The sequence below is a fragment of the Alternaria atra genome (assembly GCF_907166805.1).
Source record: "Alternaria atra isolate CS162 genome assembly, contig: 23, whole genome shotgun sequence".
NCBI classification, from domain to species: Eukaryota; Fungi; Ascomycota; class Dothideomycetes; order Pleosporales; family Pleosporaceae; genus Alternaria; species Alternaria atra.
In genome coordinates, this window is record NW_025091321.1 from 1,673,122 (window position 1) to 1,692,447 (window position 19,326).

Genomic DNA, 19,326 nt, shown 5'->3' on the forward strand with positions numbered 1-19,326 from the left:
GGGCAGTGCGCACGTTACGTTGCGGTGAATAACTGTCTCGAGATAGCGGAATGGCGGAGCGGTGAAATCCAAACTCTAATCGCAGGGTCTTGTGTGCTTGGGATTAGATTGGATCGGGCGGTCGGGCTAGACGGATTTCCGCTGTATGGTGCCCAGGGCTCTGCCAGGAGTCTTGTGTCCGCGCGTGGCGTTCCTCGAAGCTTTGGAGGGGGCTGAGTAAGTGTGTGCGTGTGCGCCAGTCTGGCTCCTTGGATGGTGGCTTGGAAGCGTGGTCTGCCTGCTTGGAAAGTCAGACTAGTAAAAGTGTCTCGTACGAGGTGCACTCATATGAAAATAGACTACTGCCTGAGTAACACGTGTGTGAGATGGAGAGTTCATAGTATAGAGATGTTGGTATAATTCGAGTAAAATGGGGTATATCATGTCGAGCTCTGTCCGCTCTCCTTCTCTTCATACAGAGAGGCCCAATAACGCCGTGCTGTCGTCCAGATCAGCATCCCTATCATATCCGTTGCCCTTGAAAACAAAAGTACGCCCTGGTATATGCCGCTTAAACATCGCTCGTGCCGTCCTAGGGCGAACGAAAAAAACAAAAACTCGTCGTTGAAGTGACAGCCTCCTCTTCAAACATTCGTCTCTCGCAGTGCCCTCGAAAGCCATCGTTCCCACCAGTTCCGCACACTGACGATAGTCTCTCTGCCATCATTGTGGCCGTCATGACCTCCAGGGTCTCCTAATATCGACGAGAAGAACCAGAACCCTGCAGCAGTCCATGCAGCTATTGCGACACCAAATGCAACAACTGGTGAAAAGAGGTTAACGACGACGAGCATAGGCGCGCTGTAACCGGTTGTTGAATCGTGAGAATAGACCAAGTGTAGTTGGAGGTTGAGTGCTGGTGCGAGGAAGGATGTGATTTGTTCCGAGAATTGCGGGCGTGTGGTGCAGAATCGCAGGGGTGCTAGTACGATCGAGATCACGAGAGCGAAGATGGTCCAGAGTGCGATGGCGCCGGAAAGGAAGGCACATGGGGCGCAGAGCCAAAACTATATGTCTGTTAGCCAGGCTGCTGAAGACTTGGGGATAATGATTCACATACCAATAATTGCCATGCCTTTTCCTCTGGGCCTTTCTCATGGTATGCGCCTTTGTCATAGACGATCGCATCGCCGTCTAGTCCTGTCGCAGACGCGTGATTCGGGGATCGGCCGCCATGCGACGAGCCATAGCCATGCTTCTCGGGATCAAGATGCGCTTGTTGGGGATATGGTATGTTTCGTTGTTCTATGTCCGATCTGGAATACCGGATCTCGGGTGTGGAATTGCGTTGTGGCCCTATCGACGAGATGCTGCTACAGGGGCTTGGCGCAGAGGAGGCCTTCGGCGAAAATGGGTGCGACGAGATGACGGAATCATGGCCACGGCCGAAACTTGATTTGCTATGACGGTCTATGCGGATGCTATGTTGTCGCTGATACGGCTCTTTCTCATTGTATGCGTAGTTGTACTCGTCAGATGGAGAGTTCGTCGAGAGCTGGTGCTGCGGTTGGCTCTGCTGGGGGGATGTGGCCGAACATGGCGCCGGCGGACGCTGGGATTCCATTGCCAGTAATTGGTGGGCGACGTCACTGTTTGACGGGCTTTAGACGACCCTTGGAGACATGCGAAATCGATGAGGTGTCGGGCATGTTATAGAAGAGGCGGAGACTTCCCTCAGGAGAGGCAAGACTCTTGTTACATACAATTACGCTCTCAAGACCTTGGGAGAAGGTCTTGGGCTTGGCTTTCATCCCCAAGGCTCGGCATTACGGCTGGGCACAGCGTCTCAAGACGGGGACGGCCAATCACAGCTCGCCTGAGAGGACCCAGCGCAACTCTCGTCCAGGCGCTGCTGAGGCCGAAGACGGGATTCGCGGCAACGACCTGGCCTGGTGCTTTTGGAGCCCCCAGCTCTCATCTTCATCATCTTTACCTATCGTCTTGGCCTGCGCCGACGATGCTGAGGAACGCTGAGCAAACGGACCGCTGTATGTTGGTGGTCACTGTCTTGTGCGATGTCCTCTGAAAACACGCCAAGCCGGTAACAAGCGCTACCACGGTCCGTGTAGGGCGTCCGCTGGCTGCGTGATGTTGTGCCTAGGAAATATCGAACCCGAGGATCTTGGACTTTTGTACCACAGACATAACTCTCCATATGAATCTAGTACGGTTCTCCAATCCGCCTAGACACTAGATAGGAACAGAACGACGCGGCCGACTGCGGGTCCCGCGGTGCAACGTTGCGAGCACTTCTTGTGTCGCATCGTCAGACCAAGTCGGAGGCGGCGGAACGTATTTGATAGCGCTTGTTGGCGGGAATAGGTGCAAGTTGCTTTGCTGAGTCTGAATCCGGACTCCAAGCGTGGCTGAAACGAAGTTGGTCTTGCTGATCTCGATCTTGGCGTTGGCACATGAGAAGCTCAGATACTCTGTTGAATGCGCCAGTTGTCCTGGCAGACGCTGGTTCGATATCCATCATGGAATTTGCTTTTGGTTTGATTGCCTTGATTAATCCGTCGCATTCTCACCATGCTGTTCACAACTTGTTCTAGAAGACACCAGCGACCGGATTGAACTTGCCGTGTCTTTGGTACTGCCTACACGTGGCAAATTCCGATGGCGAGCAGGAAGCGCTGCAGTGACGTCGATTATGAATATAGTTGCATTCGTAGCATGCTCTTTCGCATCGAAGACACGAACCACGTTGCGATAGGCGTTCTGCTGTAGCTGCAGCCACAGCCGATGGTAATACACGGTATCGCGACCGCATCCACGACTGGCGGAGTTTTCCTACGCCCCGACGACTAGCTTAGCGAAGTGCCGAGTATAATATTAAGAGAAACTGCAAGCTGTAAAGGCAAGGGGCTACCAGTGAGAAGGGTGCGATGTAGCGCTGAGCGGGGTGTTGTTGTATTGGTGGTGGAGCTCTGATGTCACTCGATGTGATTGGAAGTCGCGATGGAAGGGACGTATACATCAACGTCAACAAACAGCAGTTTAGTCTCGATGAGGATATTGCGACAAACTACTATGTTCTAGCTATCCTGGCTTATAAGTCTGCTACTGATAGTCTAATGCAGTATTTGTCGGTTAGATGACGTATCTGCATTCTTTTGTTTTTCTATGTTCCTCCTATCTGGTAGCCGAAATCGTGGCCCTCACTGAATAGACCCCCAATGCGTAGGGCAAGCCTGGTAGAAACGACTTAGACGCCCCTCCGACCACCGACTAGCTTCATGCCTTCCCGCATAGCATCTGTCAACCTGCTCATGACCAGCTCTTTGATGCCCTTCTTTTCCGGCTTGGGCATGAAGCCCAGCTCAATGAGGTAACTGACATAAACACCTACAGTGTCTTCCGTCACCGCGCCACCCTTGCTCCAATCCTCACCTGTCCACGCCTGATCCTTCTTCAGAGCTTCTGCTGCATTCTTATCGTCAAGCTCAGGTGCCTTGGTATCAGCAGGCAGGTCTCCAGTCACAAAATGGTATAGCGGTAGAAGAGCGTTCTCCTCCTTTGTACCGGAGCGATCTGAGACATAGGCTTCCATACTTTGTTTCCACTCGTCATAGGTGACGAGAGGGACATCGTAGCCAAAGTTCTCGAGGGCGCCCAGGAATTCGTTGAAGGTGATACGGGGGTGAGAAGTGATTTGCGCGACTCCGAGGGGTGCGATAGGCGGGTTGAACGACGACGCTACAACAACACGCGCAACGTGAGTCACGGGGACCATGTTGATGGTGTTTCTGATGTCGGGTCGTGATTTGAGTTGGATACAGCCCTTGAGGATACGCACGAGGAAGTCGTCGGTGTTGGTGGTGCCGTACTCTGGATCCCCCAAAACATAACCGGGACGGATAACGCACCCACTCAAACCCTTCTGACCAGCCTGTCGCGTGAGATATTCGGCTGCCCACTTAGACTGACCGTATCCGGTTCCTAGGCCCTTACGGGCACCTTCCAAGTCATCTTCCTCAGGGACGCCAGTACCACCATTCGCTAGACTCTTCTCAGACAACTCTACAAAGTAATCTGTGTCAAGAACTGATGTTGAACTGACAAGGCCAAACTTCTTGGGTTTGCCCGCAGCACACATTGAGAGCGCTGTCATGGTGGATATGACGTTGGGCCCACGGAGTCTTGAGTATGGCAATACCCAGTGCACCAACGCGCCGTTGTGGATTACAACATCGACGGAGTCCACGAGTTTGTTCCATGTGTTGGCTTCAAGGCCGAAGTTTTCCTTCTCAAGATCGCCGACAAGTGGTTCCAAGCGTGACTCCCAACTGTCCTCCCAGATACCATATGCAGAACACGTCTGCCTGACACGCCCAAGTGCAGCATCGATATCTTTTGCGCGGACGAGCACCGTAACCTTTCCAGGTCTAGACAAGACGTCTCGTAGGATGTAAGCCCCCAGGAAGCCTGTCGCGCCAGTGAGGAAAGTATGTACCTCGTCCTTTGGGTTCAACGGTTCCCTAGTCTTGAACTCAGTCAATTGGTTGGCGAGTTCCCTAGCATCAGCAGAGTATGCCTCGTCTTCTGGGTCGTCGTCGATGGCCTCGGCGGTGTCCAGACGCAGACCGATAGGGTCCATTGCCTGATCGATGTTTGCTGAGAAGCCACGCAATGTAGGGTACTGGAAGATGGTAGTCATAGGTACGTCAATGTCTTTCCATTCTTGCCGGATCTTGAAGAATAGCTGTTGTGCGATGATACTATGTCCACCGAGGTCGAAGAATGAATCGCTTCCGCTGATGCTGTCGGCTGTCACACCGCGATCGCCAAGAAGTTCAGCCCAGATACTGGCCATTTTCTTCTCAGTTGGCGTCAAAGCTGCACCAAGTTGTGAAGGACGTCTTGCACCCGCGGCTGCTAGATGCGCTGGTTCTGGGAAAGGCAACGCTGGCCGGTCGATCTTGCCGTTCGGGTTCAGCGGAAATCGAATGAGTGGAACGATGATGGATGGCACGGCATATGCAGGGAGCTTCTTCTTCAGATGCTCTCGCACATCATCTCGTAGATACTTGAAGCGCTTCAACAACGTGACCATGCTAGTGTCATCGACGGAATCGCTGTCTTTTGCACCACGCTCCTCAAGCCAGTCGTACCAACGCTTCATCTCGGGAACGATGTAGCCTGTGGTATTAGTGCGATTCAGTGTTATAAGAATAGAGCTCAAACTTACTGACTAGTGTTGGCTCCTCATAGGCATCGCGCTTCAACAGTGTGACGTTCTCGCGCACCAAAGGATGGGCGGAGAGATGCGAGTCAATCTCGCCGAGTTCAATACGGAAACCTCGGATCTTCACTTGCGAGTCGACTCGACCTGTGCAATGTACATTACCATCTTCAGAGTAATGGCCCAGATCTCCAGAGCGGTAGAGCCTATCTCGAGGACCCTTGTAGAACTCTCGCCATGGTTCAGCGGCACCTTGACTCTCCACCTTTTTGTTGTCTTCGTCTACCCACTTCTGTTGGTCTACAAACCAGTTGTCGACGAACTTAGCGGCAGTCATGTCAGGCAGACCTAGATATTCCTCGGCCAGCCCGCCAGCCCGTACGTAGATTTCACCACTCTCACCGGGCTTGCAAACCTTTGTCCTATCTTCACGGTTTACTACCAAAAGCTGGACGTTGTTCATGCCACGACCAGCCGGAATGACTTCACCAATGCTATCAAGGAACTCAGGTGCTTCAGTACAGCTTGGTAGCTCGTAGTAGCTGACGGCGCGCTGTGTCTCTGTGGTTCCGTACATGTTGACGATGCGTACGTTTGGTGCCAAGTTCTGCAACCTCCTGCAGTCGCGCTTGATCAACAAGTCACCGACAAAGAATGAGTGATGCAGGCTAGGGAAGATTGCCGAAGCGCCTCCAACGAGAATTTGGCCCATGGCAGGTGTAAGATGTGTGACAGTCGCGCCATACTTGCGCATCCACTCGGCAAGCTTCTCATGCTGGATGTCTTCCTTACTGGGTACGAGTAGTTGTGCACCAAGGAAAAGTGGTGTGAAGATGTCTCGTTGAATTGGGTCGTGAGCGATTCCAGAAAGCATGGTGAACTTGTCGTTCTCAGACAGTCCAAAGGTCTCGGCCATCCACGGGAAGTAGTGTGTCAGCGAGAAGTGACGACCCTTGACACCCTTGGGCTTTCCTTCGGATCCTGAAGTGAAGGAAAGTGTGGGTGTCGAATCCGGACCGACCAAGACTCCGGGGAGCTCGGCTTTGAGCTTCTGTTGCTCCTCTAGCACATCCCTTCCGTCCTTTGAGCCTCCAACGAGTGTTCCGTCATCTTTGAGCTCGAGCGCAGGAATCTCGGTCCGGAGTTGTAGGTTGTCCTTGACGTAGTTCCTGACTTGTTCTGAGAGGGGACCGGCTTCGCGGATGGCCTTGTCAATTACTACGAGGGCGCGCGGCTGGGAGACTTCGAAGTAGATGCATTGGCGATCTGGGGGGTATCTAATCCATGTCAGTATACACATGTGGATGTGATGAGTTAGACTTACAGTGGGTCTAGTACTGAGAAGGTCGCTCCTGCCGCCAGGACAGCCATGATGGCTACTACTAGATCTACTCCGCGATGGGCGAAGATCATGACCACCTCGCCTCTTTGCACACCATTTTGCACAAGGTGATGAGCTAGAACCGAGGTAGCCTCGAATATGTGCTTGTATGTGAAGTTGCGCTCTGGGGTTTTGCTGGTGGCGGTTTCAACCACGCATGGCCGCTCGGGATGCTTGCGAGCATTGCCGGCGAAGATCTCGTGGATTGGTCCTTTGAAGTCAGACCAGTGAAGGTCTGCGGTCGGATCGGGGATGCTTCCCTTGGTAAGAGAAGCCATTGTCGCGCGTACTTGTTCCTGCATGTCTTGGGGAAATATATGGCGGGGTCGCGTTGTGAGTGCGCATGCGTATAGATAACTCTGGAATGTCCAATTGGAACGCGGTCAAATGGAAAAAAAGTAGGGAAATTGGGCACAATGTAGTTTGTCCTCGTACAGCCTCTAAAATTGAAGTTTGAAAGGAAAAAGGAAAGTCTCGGATACCAAGAGGGATAGAAAGAGGTATGACGCATCCAGTCAAAATGCTCGCGACATCGGCTAGGGCGACCCCCACTAGCGAAGCCTCGACGCGCGTGGGATGTCCGGGGAGCATCATCAGCCCTGCGCTAGCCTTGCAACTCGTTCTCGCCAAACTGGAAACGCCCGCTTACCACGACGCGTCATCCGGCTTTGTGGAATTACTTGCAACTCGTGTTTTGTTGTGCTTTCCCGTCGCTCGTTTAATTGTTTAGCCGCTCCAGAGGCTGATTGGATCGCCTTGTGGAGCTGAGCTCCCTTGTCCTGCGCGCTGTGTTACGCTGGAGCAGCAACTTCAGGCCCACCACAGATACCGGCTCGTCGTAGCCTGAGCGAGCTTATGTTGCCATACTTCGCCTTCTACTCACCTTATCTCCACGTCCTAATTGTGCCATGCCGACCCAGCACACCTTCATGGGCCGGCCCATTGCGCTGCAGATGCCTCCGAGGAGGTTTCAAATCCTCTTCATCGTCCTATTCTTCTTCGTGATAAACTTCTCTTTCTACGGACCACCGTCACGCGACAGCCTGCCTACCTATGACGAAGTAGCCGATGCTGTAAAGCACCCGCAAGCTCACCTGCCCGACCTGGGCGAATTGCCAGCTGTACCTAAACCTTTCGGCCCCTCAGCACACAAGCCACCTGTCCAGGCCAACAGCACTACGGCGAGTGCTTACGGTGCCATAGAATGGCTTAGTGACTTCAAATGGCGCAACCCCTTCTCCTCCGCCGTAACTCTCGATGAGAACACCGCCTTACTACCTCCCTTACGCGAACGACCCCCGATTTATACCTACTATGATGTACCGAAGAAGCAGGACAAACATGTGTCTGCGGCAGAGCAACGGCTCATCCTCGCATGGCGACGGGCATGGTGGGCACAAGGCTTTAAGCCCGTTGTTTTGTCCCGGGCTGAAGCTATGCACCACCCACAATACCAGCTGTTCCAGCGCATGAAGCTGGATGCCAAGATTGAATTCGAGGTTATGCGCTGGCTGGCTTGGGGACATATGGGCGGCGGCGTTCTTGTCAATTGGCTCGCACTGCCCATGGCCGAGTACGAGAACCCCATGCTGAGCTTTTTGCGACGAAATGAGTACCCCAAGTTGTCACGAGTCCAATCTTTGGACAACGCCGTGTTTTTCGGAGACCGGATGACTGTTGACGATGCTATCAAAAAGGTCATGGGCAACGAGCTGCTGAAGAATGTTACCGCAAGCAAGGACAAGCTCTCGAAGCTGGCTAACAAGGAGGGCGGCCCAGTCGTCAATCTCTTATCTGCAAAGGACATAAATGTCGATAACAAGGCGAACGGCATCGCATCCTACAATATGGCTACCATTTCCAGCAAGTACAAGACGGTCGCCGATAAGTTTACCAACACGACCCAAGCGGTGGCCCTGGACTTACTTGCCACTCTCATAAACTCGCATCTCCATCTGACGTGGCAGGAGCAACACCCTGAAGGTGTAGCCATTGTGAAGCCAGTGCCAGAGCATACGACCGCCCTTTTACGGGAGACGACTGACATTGCGCGCAACCTTACCCAATGTCCCGCTTCTCCAATGCCCAAGACGTGTCCTCCCAACCGGCCGAAGTGCAAACCATGCGATGCCAACAAAGGGATGAAGCTTCAGCAATTCCCCGAGTTCGTGAATACAACCAAGTTCTTCACAATCGGAACCGTTCCGCATCCATATACCCTTACTTCGTTACACTACACACGCGACATCATAGATACCAACTTCTTGCGCAACAGTGCGAAGCGCGATCTGTGGATTCAAAAACTGACTGATAAATCAATTCCAAGTGATCATACCGAAGAGCTCCGCGTACTTAAGTTCAAGGAGCTAGTAGCGGCAGCTCCTGCGCATACATTGTGGCTCACAGCTGAGCGCATCACCCAGGACGATTTGGATTGGATTTTTGGATTTGGTCTACCGCAGAATGCCTCTACAACTGCCGAGCCCAGCTCACCGAGCAACGAGTCCGAAGTTATCATCTTCCCTCGACCAGAACCCCCTAAGCCCATTGAAGGTGTAGATGTACCAGATGAAAAGTGGATTGAGAAGGAGGAAGAGCGCCTGAAGAAGGCACGCGACGCTATCAAGAGCAAGGACAGGAACATGAAGCTAGTAGTCGAAGCTGTGGAGCAGTGGAACCTGGCAGATACAGAAGCCTGGAGGTTTTCACGGGCGTACTCAGCCAGGAGACGACAAGAGAGGAAGAAGTGGGAAGAGGAAGAGGCTAAATTCTCAGGTAGTGAGAAGAAGGCTGGAGTCAGACCTGGAGAGGGTGGTGGAAGATGGACCGATAAGAGCTAGTCCAAATAGCGACTTTCAAAAATTACATACAGTTCTAGCGATATTGAGGTATGTACAGTAAGAACGCATTGTGTTCATGTTGACCCTCTGCTCTCTCAATTCACAGCAATACAGACTTTGCCGATGTGCTGACCAGACACCAAGTACTCGAAAGCTGAAACGACGTCTTCTCTTTCGAAACCAAACACCTTCTCCACAGGCACGTTGAGGTTCTTAGAAGTCACAAAATGCGTGACATCCTCCAGCTGTTGCTTAGACCCCACCATGATGCCGCGAACGATTGCACCCTTGGAGAGGGCGAGTGCTGCAACATCGGGCATCTTCTCTTGTGGACATGAGGCAAGGAACCCTATCACTGCAATGTTTCCACCATAAGCCACTGCATCAATGCTTTGAGCAATCGTCCCAGCTCCACCGTTCTCGAGAATAAAGTCCGCACCGTGGCCATTGGTGATCTTGAGCACCTCTTGAGACCAGTTGGGCGTCGACTTGTAGTTGATGGTATAGTCGGCACCGTACGTCTTTTGGACCTGGGCGAGCTTGTCGTCAGATGAAGAGGTGATGATCGTAACAGCACCTGCTGCTTTGGCTAAGATGAGACCAGTGATCGAAACGCCACCGGTGCCTACGAATGTTGTTAGTCACAGCTGTGATGCCCAGAGTAAAGTCTTCTCACCAAGAAAGAGCACCGTCTGTCCAGGTTTCAGAGGGTTGTTGCCATAAAGCGCATTCCAAGCGGTGGTACCCGTACACACCAAAGCCGAAAGTTGAGCGAAGCTGAGCCCACTAGTCAATGGCACTTTGACGAGCGCCGAGCTAGGCAATGCGATATATTCTCGAAGAACTCCATCGTAGCAGCCACCCAGGCTATGGTGCCAATCCGGCATGGCACCGTACAACGTCTTCAAGTCGAAAGATGCGATGACCTTGTCTCCCTCGGCGAAGTCTTCAACTTGGTCACCCACACGTATGACCTCGCCAGACAGGTCAGAGCAGGGTACCACGTTGTCTTTGACTGGGAAGGGGTACTTTCCGGTAGCAACGGCGAAGTCGCGGAAGTTGAGCGCTATGCTCTTGATCCGGATCAGGACTTCTTGGGAGGCGGGCTCAGGCACCTTTTCTTCGTTGACTTGGAGGTCTTGGATGGATGTGCGCTGAGGCAGGCGGAACACGCGTTGTGTAGTCATGATGAATGGTTTGTGTAAGAAGCTGAGACGTGAAAGGTATGATAGAAGATGATGAGAGACGTAGGAAGATCGGAAGAAGTACTGTGCACTCAAACTGATGGTGGTGTTGGTGTGCCTTTATATCTATCTATTACGGTTGTAGTGCGCTCCAATGCAAATCGTCAAGGTGCAACTGCAACCGCCAGGTCTTTAGTCATCTGTTAGATTGAGACGCGCGGTGTGTGGACTACATGCTGATTCAGAGCTGTATCTGGCTGCAGGACACGCCTGTACGAGCAGCACAAAAAAGCTGCGAGGAATGGCCCTTTCTACATTGCTTTCCTATTCTGATCGTTGACCCATTCCGGTCGGCGAGTGCTTCAGCTTGCCCTTTTTTCACGGCCCGACTTCGGCAATTCGTTCTGATCCTAGTGACAAGGCAAGTCGAAGCACTCTCGAGCTTACCAATACTCCTCCACTAACCCCAGCGCTTCCACTTTCCCTCCTACATGACATAACGCGTCATTGCAAATATCGCTCCCATGATAGGCAATGCACGTATTGTTACGCAAACCAGTCGAAAACGGTCTCGATTAGGATGGTAAGCTCGAAACGACGTCATCAGTCCCTGTCACAACGCTGAGATTGCAAGCTGAAGCTTGTGTTGTCGTCGCAGAAGGCGGAAGTGTGCGTTCGTCTCCGGTGCTCTTCTTTCCCTCTTCGTTGACTTTTGTTAGGTGATGGAGCTCAGCCAAGGTGTCGTGGTTGCCAGGTTCGCGGTGATGAGTGTCGTTGGGGTCTGAAGGTGACATTCCATCCGTCTAGAGCGCTAGAATTATCCAGCGAGCACTGCGCTGCACTGCTTGCTGTCGAAAGAGAACGAGGCCAACCTGACACGCAAGCCGACAGTATCCAGATTGTGGACGATACCTATCAGATAGTACACGAGTATCAGGACTTTTCCGCTGCTGCATCTATAGAGCCTGAGAGGACGAGGGCGGCCGCACCCTGGTCAGAAGACACTATTGCAGAGTACGCCGATTCAAGACTGAACTCATCGAGATCGACTGTGTCGGATCTGAACTTCGCGATAAGTCCTCTTGCAACCTCTCAAAGTCAAGCTTTTGCGGAAAGTGGTGGTGTTGCTTTTCCCTTGTCAACCTGGAACGATCAAACGTACCAAGGAAATGCTTCATCATCAAATACATCGACCTCCTCAACCCTGCCTCACCGAACCGTTACTGGCGCTGTGTCATCGGAAACTGATATCGTGCCTGTATCACAGGCGGAACAATCTCGGCTCCTCAGCGCATATCTTCAAGAAACGGGCACATGGTGCGAGGCTACAGACTCTAGCAGACACTTCACAGTATTATATGTCCATAAGCTCATGGAGAACCAGCCATTTGCAGGCGCAGCAATGGCTTTGGCATCACGGCAGCTTGACGCCCTCCGTAACGACAAGCGTCAAACTACACTGAGCCTATATCAGCACGCCGTGCAGTCCCTACTCCATTATGAACCATCCCAGTGTGGTCAGGCCACACTAGTCACTTGCATCCTGCTGAGTCTCTATGAAATGATGGCTTCTAACCTCAGCGACGGAAGACGTCATCTACAGGGCTGTGTCTTCAATTTGACCAACAAAGGCTGGAATGGCTCTAGCCCAGGACTAGTCAACGCCTGTTTCTGGGCTTTCGCACGTATAGGTATATTGGGACCACATTGAGTCACTGACTCTTACTGATTTATCTTTAGACGTGTCAGCTGCCTTTGTTCTCAAAGAACAGACTTTGATACCAACCGCCAATTGGGTTGACGACGACAATGCACAGTCAATTGCAGCTACTGCAAATATCGACGCTTACTGCAATCTTACCACTCTTATCTTTGCGAAGATAACTAACATGGTCGCCAAAAATTACGATAAACGTCGGTCTGACGTGCAAGAACTGTGGAGTGAACTCCAGGATTGGCGACATCACCGTCCTAGGCAAGTATTACCTCTTATCAGAACGGAAGTACACCAAAGGAGCCTGTTCCCAACCGTTGTGCACACTGGCAGTTCATCAGCATGCGGTAACACGTTCTACCATGCAGGCGCCATCCTGTTACTACGGACGAAACTCGTATGTTGTGACGAAGCGGACACTGGGACTGACGTATACGACCCTGTCTGGCACGCAAGAGAGCTATGCGGCATCAGTGCAACAAATGCATCGCATGCAAACTGGGTGAACCACGTACAGCTTCTTTACATCGCTGGGCAAGCATTTGGTTGTGGTTCAGACATACAGCAGGATGCCTTGCGACTACCAGATGAGAGCGACGGTGCAGACGACGTGTGTTATGCAGCGGAGAAGCTTTCACTTTTGAAGCATCTTGCAAAGATCGAACGTGAGACTGGGTGGAGGACGTGTAATAGAGCGGCGGACTTGAGGAGACTTTGGGGGCTTGAGTGAGAGTGCACAGCTTTCGTAGAGTATCGAAAAGGAGAGTAATTGGAATATCTGTCTATCGCGCAAAGGCATTATTGTAAAGACCGGTCTAATGTGTTTCATTCAAACAAAGGACTAATCCCCTAGAACAACCTCGAAACGAAGGAAATCAACGCTTCCACTGGGCCATGAGTAGAAGATTGGAAAGAGGCTCTACTCCAACATTACTGCCATCTTATCCTAGCGATATGTCTTGATCTTGGCTCTTAACTGCATCTGAAAGAGCTCATCTGGTCGTTGAAGTTGAAGTCCCTCAAGTCCGTGATGCCGGGGCTGATGATGCCCGAAACGGACGTACCCTGGCAACCGCTGTCCCTATTATTACCACCTAATTAGCCAAGTAACAATCACAGAAGTTCAAGCATTCGAGAACTTACTTCCAGATGGTGCAGGAGAAGCCGTCCGGGCCCAAGGAGCTGATACCGTCATTGAAAGGAGGATCGATGTTAACTGAGTACTTGTAAGTAGCGTCTTCAAAAGTATTGTCGCTGCTAGGAACATCGTACTGCAAGAGCCAGTAGTAAACTGGACGTTCTGGCATTGTCCTTGGAAGTTGATGTCGTTGCACATAAAGAGGTGGCCAGTTGCGCGCCTAGTGTCTATAGTTAGCGTATATCTCTTTGCCATCGGTCGAAGGATGCTGACTTCTCCACATCGATGGCGGCGCCAAGGGCGACCGAGGAAAGGCTGAGAGCCACAGCGATTGTGATAAACTGCATATTGAATGCTGAAGGCGTCTTAGTGTTGCTGGGCTGAAGAGTAGTGTGGATGCTGTGGTGGAAAGAATAATAAGAGCGGAGTCTGGCTTGAACTTATACGTGATTTCCGTAGTTGAGCGCAGTTTTGTGTTTCCGAAATGAGAAACTTCCTTCTGCTTTGTGATGCTCACTGCGCTTCTTCTCGATAGTACCCTGCATACAGCTGGCGACAGCAGGAAGCATCGTAGTCGCTGAATGGCAAGCTCGATACACCAAATATTGGTACGATGCATGGATGGGCACACCTAGAATGGATCGAGTGTGTGGGCAGACTATTACTACGGCGTCTGTTTTAGCCCAAACTGATCTCAACATCTGAGTATGCAGGGCTATTCTCCACTTCACTCTCTTGTTCTGAGCAAGAGCTTCGTCCAAAGTTTCGAAGCGACGCGAATACGGAAGGCATTGTCAAGACTACCAAAAGAATTCTTCTACAAACTGGTAATAATTGTGTCGATGACTTTGCAAATCACAGTAACATTCATGCGAACATCATCACGGGTGAGTTGGGTGAAGTTGCTCGTCAGCTGACACTGTCAAGAATACCTGTAGATATCGATCACAGAAACGGAAAATTGCCGTCAGTCTTCCTTAAGTTGTGAATTGGTATGGCAGAATTTAGGAAGTATGTAGATTGTACTTGCAGAAAGAATATTATGTGACAAAGCTGACAGCTTACCGGCAAATAATCGATATTAAAGCTGAGCTCTGACGATGGACGCTTCGAGAAAGTCACCCAAGACACGCCCGCCGAACCAAGACAAAACAACGGCGACACTAAACTCTGATGAACCAGATCTTTGATGCGTAAGCTCAGGCACGACATGTCTTTCATCCATCTGCATTGAATTGCGGATTTCACCAGACAGCTTACACCACAACGTAGCGCCGTGGGATGCCGAGGCTTGATTCGGGGCGACCCGATCTCGAGCAACGCCCTGAACTTGATTGTCATCACCAACATTACAACCACCGCCGCCTCCCTTCAACACGCGATATCTCCACGACCATAGCTAACCTGAATGCTGCGCTAGCAACAGTTGATGCGATAAAGCCCGGACATAACCGTGAATACGCACTGGTCGTGATGATGTGTAGTGTTGAGCCGACAGCATAACCACGCAAGATAAAGCCGGCAGCAGTCTGAGCCAAAGGGCACTTACTCTTCTTCGTTGAGCTGACAACGCCCTCATGACAGTGCAAAGAGGTGGTCTTCGCACACTTAACTCTTGAGTCTTGCTAACGATCGCACGCGCAAGAAAGGACGGCCCAGCATGTCTCCATCGGCTTACAAGAACAGAGTGCGTAAGAACTTCTTGCAGAATGGTAGTGAATGGGCCAACCCGACTTGGAGCTTCTTCATTTAAGGCACCTACACGCGCCCACAAGCGCAGGACAACTCAGATGACGATGAAGACAAGGCCAAGACAACGGGTGAGTGAGCAGGTAAGTGCCCATGCCCACGCTCACGCAGCCGACAGCCTGTACTACTCTGACTCAACGCCATACAATCAAATGTTGATAGGTACTTTACGTCTCGAGCCCGCTTGTTATATGCTTGGCGCACCGCTCAATGCCATCTGCAAGCATTTCCGCCAACACTATGCTCAGAGAGCAAACCTAGGGAGAATGCGTGAGCCTAGACCTCCTGAGATCCACGATGATATTCCGGTTGAAGAAAAATGTGGTCCCAGACGAGATCGGGGTGTAGTGATTGATGCTGAGGCGCTTGAGAGCCTGGAAAACGCTCCCGAACCTATAGGAACTACGCCATCAGAAGGGGTGGGCCCTGCTATTCTGGCATATGATGCTAAAGACGCGTTTCTCAAGCCACTGTCGGGAAGTCATATGACGGTGAAGAAGCCTGTAGCGCTTACCGTAGAAAGTCGCCAGGGTACGCGAGGGATAGAGTGGAACGACTGGCTCGAGTTCTCGCCTGTGGTGCTACTGGAGGTATTTTAGTGAGACTGACAACGGGAATATTAAGACTTTCTTCCATGGAGAAGATGTAACGCTTCGAGTATTGAGCATACGCAGTGGGTGCCGTATGGCATGCGCGGGATTCTTCCACATCACTGTGCCTATGAAAGAACTGTGCATCGCAAGGTATACTTATCATCCACCAAAAAGTTGTGAGTGCAGAGTCGGCAAGCGCCTTTTTTTGTCAAGGGCGGCACCCTTGAGGTCGTTCCCAGCCATCGTAACGTAATGGCAACGCACGCGCCACTGCCAGCCACATCTCCTCTAGTACTTTCGACTCCAAAAGAACGGGACAAGCAAGCCATCATCAAGACGCAACCAATGGACTGGTGAGAGGGAAAAGCTTGGAAAGTTGGCCGATTCAGTGGTCTACGTCAAGCATAACTTCAGCCTGATGTCGAGTAAGCTCTCCTGTACCTCACAATACTCAACTTCGCAGAAACCAAGTGCTTTCGCTAGTAATAGTTAGCACTTGCTAGCAGTCTCCGTCTGCGGATAGCCGAATCTCGGCTAATCAAATATTCGGTCCCACATTTATAATTCGTGCCTCACAAGCTTCCGCAACCACGAACTATCGCAAACTTGCGACTCATTGGCTCTTCTCCATCGTGACTACCTGTTGTAGCTTCGTCATGCTTTCGATCATGGCGGGTACGACTTGAATCATGCTATGGGTACAACAGTATTGAGGATGGTTGCCTGAAAGAAGCTGGCCAACTTTTCTTCGATTAGAATTCTTCGCGATGTCGCTTACAGAGATCGCTGACACGTGGACCTGTCACACTAGCGTGATCTTCCACGAGGGTCATCGGTGATATTCCGGTGATCTGCACTACCCTTCGATGGGCAAACCCAGAAAACCAGAGGTAGGTGCTTCAGAGCATGTCGATCACGGCAGTTACCACCCAGATGGGAAGTTACGTTCAGCGAGGAGATATTGAAGGATGAAGTCCGTCTTGAGAAGGTTTCGGCAGCTGCAGTTGCAGACATTCATGGGATATGAATGTGTATACGACGAGCGTCAGGTGGTGGGAGACATCATTTTCATTTAAACTACATTTGGATGCGCACGCCTAATCTCGGCCCTACCGCCTCTGCTGCCCCTCATAGCTTACCAGGCTCGCTTCATCTGTATCGCCTCCGCTGTGACTATGCTTGACCATGTATGAGGTCTTGACCCTAATGCCGTCTTCTATCTTGTCATCGAAAGATTCAGTTCGAGGACTCGATACAGCAGTGTTGACGTTGTAGGATTTTTGTTTTTGGCTGACGTTCCTGAGTTCGTTGCCACTACCGTAATTATAGTATTGTTGACGGCTGCGTGCTGAGGAACCACTGAGGATGGGGAAGAGTCTGACCAGGAGGAGACGGAGTGTTGGAAGGCAAGCACTGGGAGATAGGTTAACATATGCCAAATAATGATCGAGACAAGAGAACTTACCACATAATACCAACGCAAATCTCGATCGAACTCCAGACTGAGACGTCGTAGAACTCCCAACTTACGTTGGACGAAGCGGCAAAGTGTACCAGAGCCTGCAGACGCAGAATACTGACGATTGTAACGAAAGTTCCGACGCAGAACATCAGTGCTACACCAACCTTCTTCTTCCAGTGTAGCTTCAAGCCCCAAAGTTGCCAAAGAGGCACACCCAAGATCCAAAAGTCTAATGCGATCGATATGGCAGCGTTCGATGCAGTGATGGCGTTGATCTCTAGACAAGTGCCCTCGTGCATACCATCCCATTTCGTCCAGAAGTAGTGGATGGGTCGGCATTGGAATACCGCAACGATGATGAATGCAACACCCCATGATACGGTGAAGATGACCGTGCCCCATAGCAGTCGCTGGACTTCTTTGCTGGGAAACACGCGAATGTAGAAGAACAACAGCGTGAGCTTCAGTAGCGTGAGCTGGAGGAAGTATAGCCACGCCATGATGTAAAAGTATTGCAGCATCTGGGTAATCTGCGTCGGCGTCAAGGCCCAGAGATCTTGACCGAGGCCATTCTTCACGGTGCCAAAGACAGTGATAATGGCGCTGGGTATAGCGGCTATGAGTGTCGCAAGGACGCACCAGTCGTCGTAGCCAAAGTCGAGTCTTGATACGGTGGCCTTGAAGGTGAACCGAATCACCACGAAGGCGGCAGCTATGGATACCATGGCGTTGGATAACGTTACATAGTGTTCTCCGCGATGGCGTACTGGTGCTCCGCAGTTGGTAAGACTGATGTTTCGTGTAGCTTCATGCTGGTCAGTCGTCTGTTCTCTTCCATCAGGACGGATAAAAGTACCTAAAGCTTCGGGGATGGTACAGCTGGTGCTCACACACAGCGTTACATTATTCTGGAAGACTTCATTCGAGCAGATACATGCTTGGTCTGTTGGAGCGCAGGTGTTTGTACCGAAAGCGCTCTTGAGGCAGAGTTGCTACAGCTATCAGCAAGGAACTTATAACGAATTAGAGGTTCGATAAGTGGAGGTTACTTACAGCGCATGCCGGAAGCTTGGACGGAGTAGTCTGCTGTGCTGCAGTGACCATAAAGCCGGTAACGAGCCACAGCAGGCTACATGTACGAAGAAAAGAAATCATGCTGATGCTCCCACCTCCCGACAGTTCGGATGCCAAGTACGGGGAGGACTAAATTCCGGATTTGTAGCTGGTAGGCAAAAAATCGAAAAAGAGCCTCAAGTAAATCGACAGCGGGACAGGTACTACCATTTATCCCCCGCCTGGAAACGGAAGGTGTTCCTAGAATATGATGTGCGCAGGGTTTACTCATGCAGTTTATAGTGTGTCTCTTGTAAGGTCCCAGGACTGAAACCCGCGAGTCGTGTCTATCAAGGTAACTACCTCTATCGGTGTGGATTGCCGGCTGCAGAAGCCTACCCGACCATGGCATTTCAATAGCGCAAACTTTGTTAACAAGTGCTGGCGCGTAATGGCTCGGAAGTTACATCAACTAAAGTTGGCGGCATGTCATTCAGAAAGGGGTCTTGTCGTGTTCAAGCCGTTCCGATATGTGGGGAGCGATCCGGTGTGTCATGGGCTGGCGAACGCCATGTGCGACAGCCGACAGCCACCGCAACATGCGATCGACGGCCGCCACGATCCCACGGTCAACGAAGAAGAGTGTTGGGTACTCAAAGATGTGACCAAAGGAGTTATGATAAGCATGGCGCAAGAGTAGAGGCGGGTGAGCACGTGGAGTTGATCAGTGCGATAATCGTTGCTCGGTGCGCACCTGGACAGTTGTGCTCGCTTCGCGACTGCCGAAACGAGCGTCTACTCCGAACGTACTAAGACGACGAACGCTTGCCAAGATGTGCGCGTGTGTCCGGTTCCTGACCCTCCACCCTACCGCTCACATTTGAATCCCATGGTTTCACGACTCCCAATCCTAGCAGGAATCCCGTGGCTGAGGGCCCACCCCCAAGCGTTAGGCGACCCGGTTGAATCCCCCCATTGATGTGTTGACCCA

The 19,326-nt window shown here is 51.5% G+C and overlaps 5 protein-coding genes across 5 annotated transcripts; 1 reads left to right on the forward strand and 4 right to left on the reverse strand.

The window, feature by feature from the left end:
• Positions 1-623: 623 nt before the first annotated feature.
• ALTATR162_LOCUS4145 (uncharacterized protein) lies at positions 624-1,603 on the reverse strand (the record flags this gene model as incomplete). Its single annotated transcript, XM_043311755.1, has 2 exons — positions 624-1,046; positions 1,100-1,603. 2 exons carry the CDS (start codon positions 1,601-1,603, stop codon positions 624-626), a joined length of 927 nt encoding a protein of 308 aa, XP_043167690.1.
• Positions 1,604-3,244: 1,641 nt separating this feature from the next.
• ALTATR162_LOCUS4146 (uncharacterized protein) lies at positions 3,245-6,904 on the reverse strand (the record flags this gene model as incomplete). The annotated part of the gene is made up of 3 exons (XM_043311756.1): positions 3,245-5,178; positions 5,228-6,498; positions 6,546-6,904. The coding sequence occupies 3 exons, from the start codon at positions 6,902-6,904 to the stop codon at positions 3,245-3,247; spliced, it is 3,564 nt and encodes a 1,187-aa protein (XP_043167691.1).
• A 606-nt stretch (positions 6,905-7,510) lies between these two features.
• On the forward strand, positions 7,511-9,442 carry ALTATR162_LOCUS4147 (uncharacterized protein; the record flags this gene model as incomplete). Its single annotated transcript, XM_043311757.1, has 1 exon — positions 7,511-9,442. The coding sequence occupies one exon, from the start codon at positions 7,511-7,513 to the stop codon at positions 9,440-9,442; it is 1,932 nt and encodes a 643-aa protein (XP_043167692.1).
• Positions 9,443-9,537: 95 nt separating this feature from the next.
• On the reverse strand, positions 9,538-10,629 carry ALTATR162_LOCUS4148 (uncharacterized protein; the record flags this gene model as incomplete). Its single annotated transcript, XM_043311758.1, has 2 exons — positions 9,538-10,067; positions 10,119-10,629. 2 exons carry the CDS (start codon positions 10,627-10,629, stop codon positions 9,538-9,540), a joined length of 1,041 nt encoding a protein of 346 aa, XP_043167693.1.
• Positions 10,630-13,479: 2,850 nt separating this feature from the next.
• Positions 13,480-18,386, reverse strand: ALTATR162_LOCUS4149 (uncharacterized protein; the record flags this gene model as incomplete). The annotated part of the gene is made up of 5 exons (XM_043311759.1): positions 13,480-13,698; positions 16,960-17,233; positions 17,286-18,087; positions 18,139-18,274; positions 18,336-18,386. 5 exons carry the CDS (start codon positions 18,384-18,386, stop codon positions 13,480-13,482), a joined length of 1,482 nt encoding a protein of 493 aa, XP_043167694.1.
• Between the last annotated feature and the right edge of the window lie 940 nt (positions 18,387-19,326).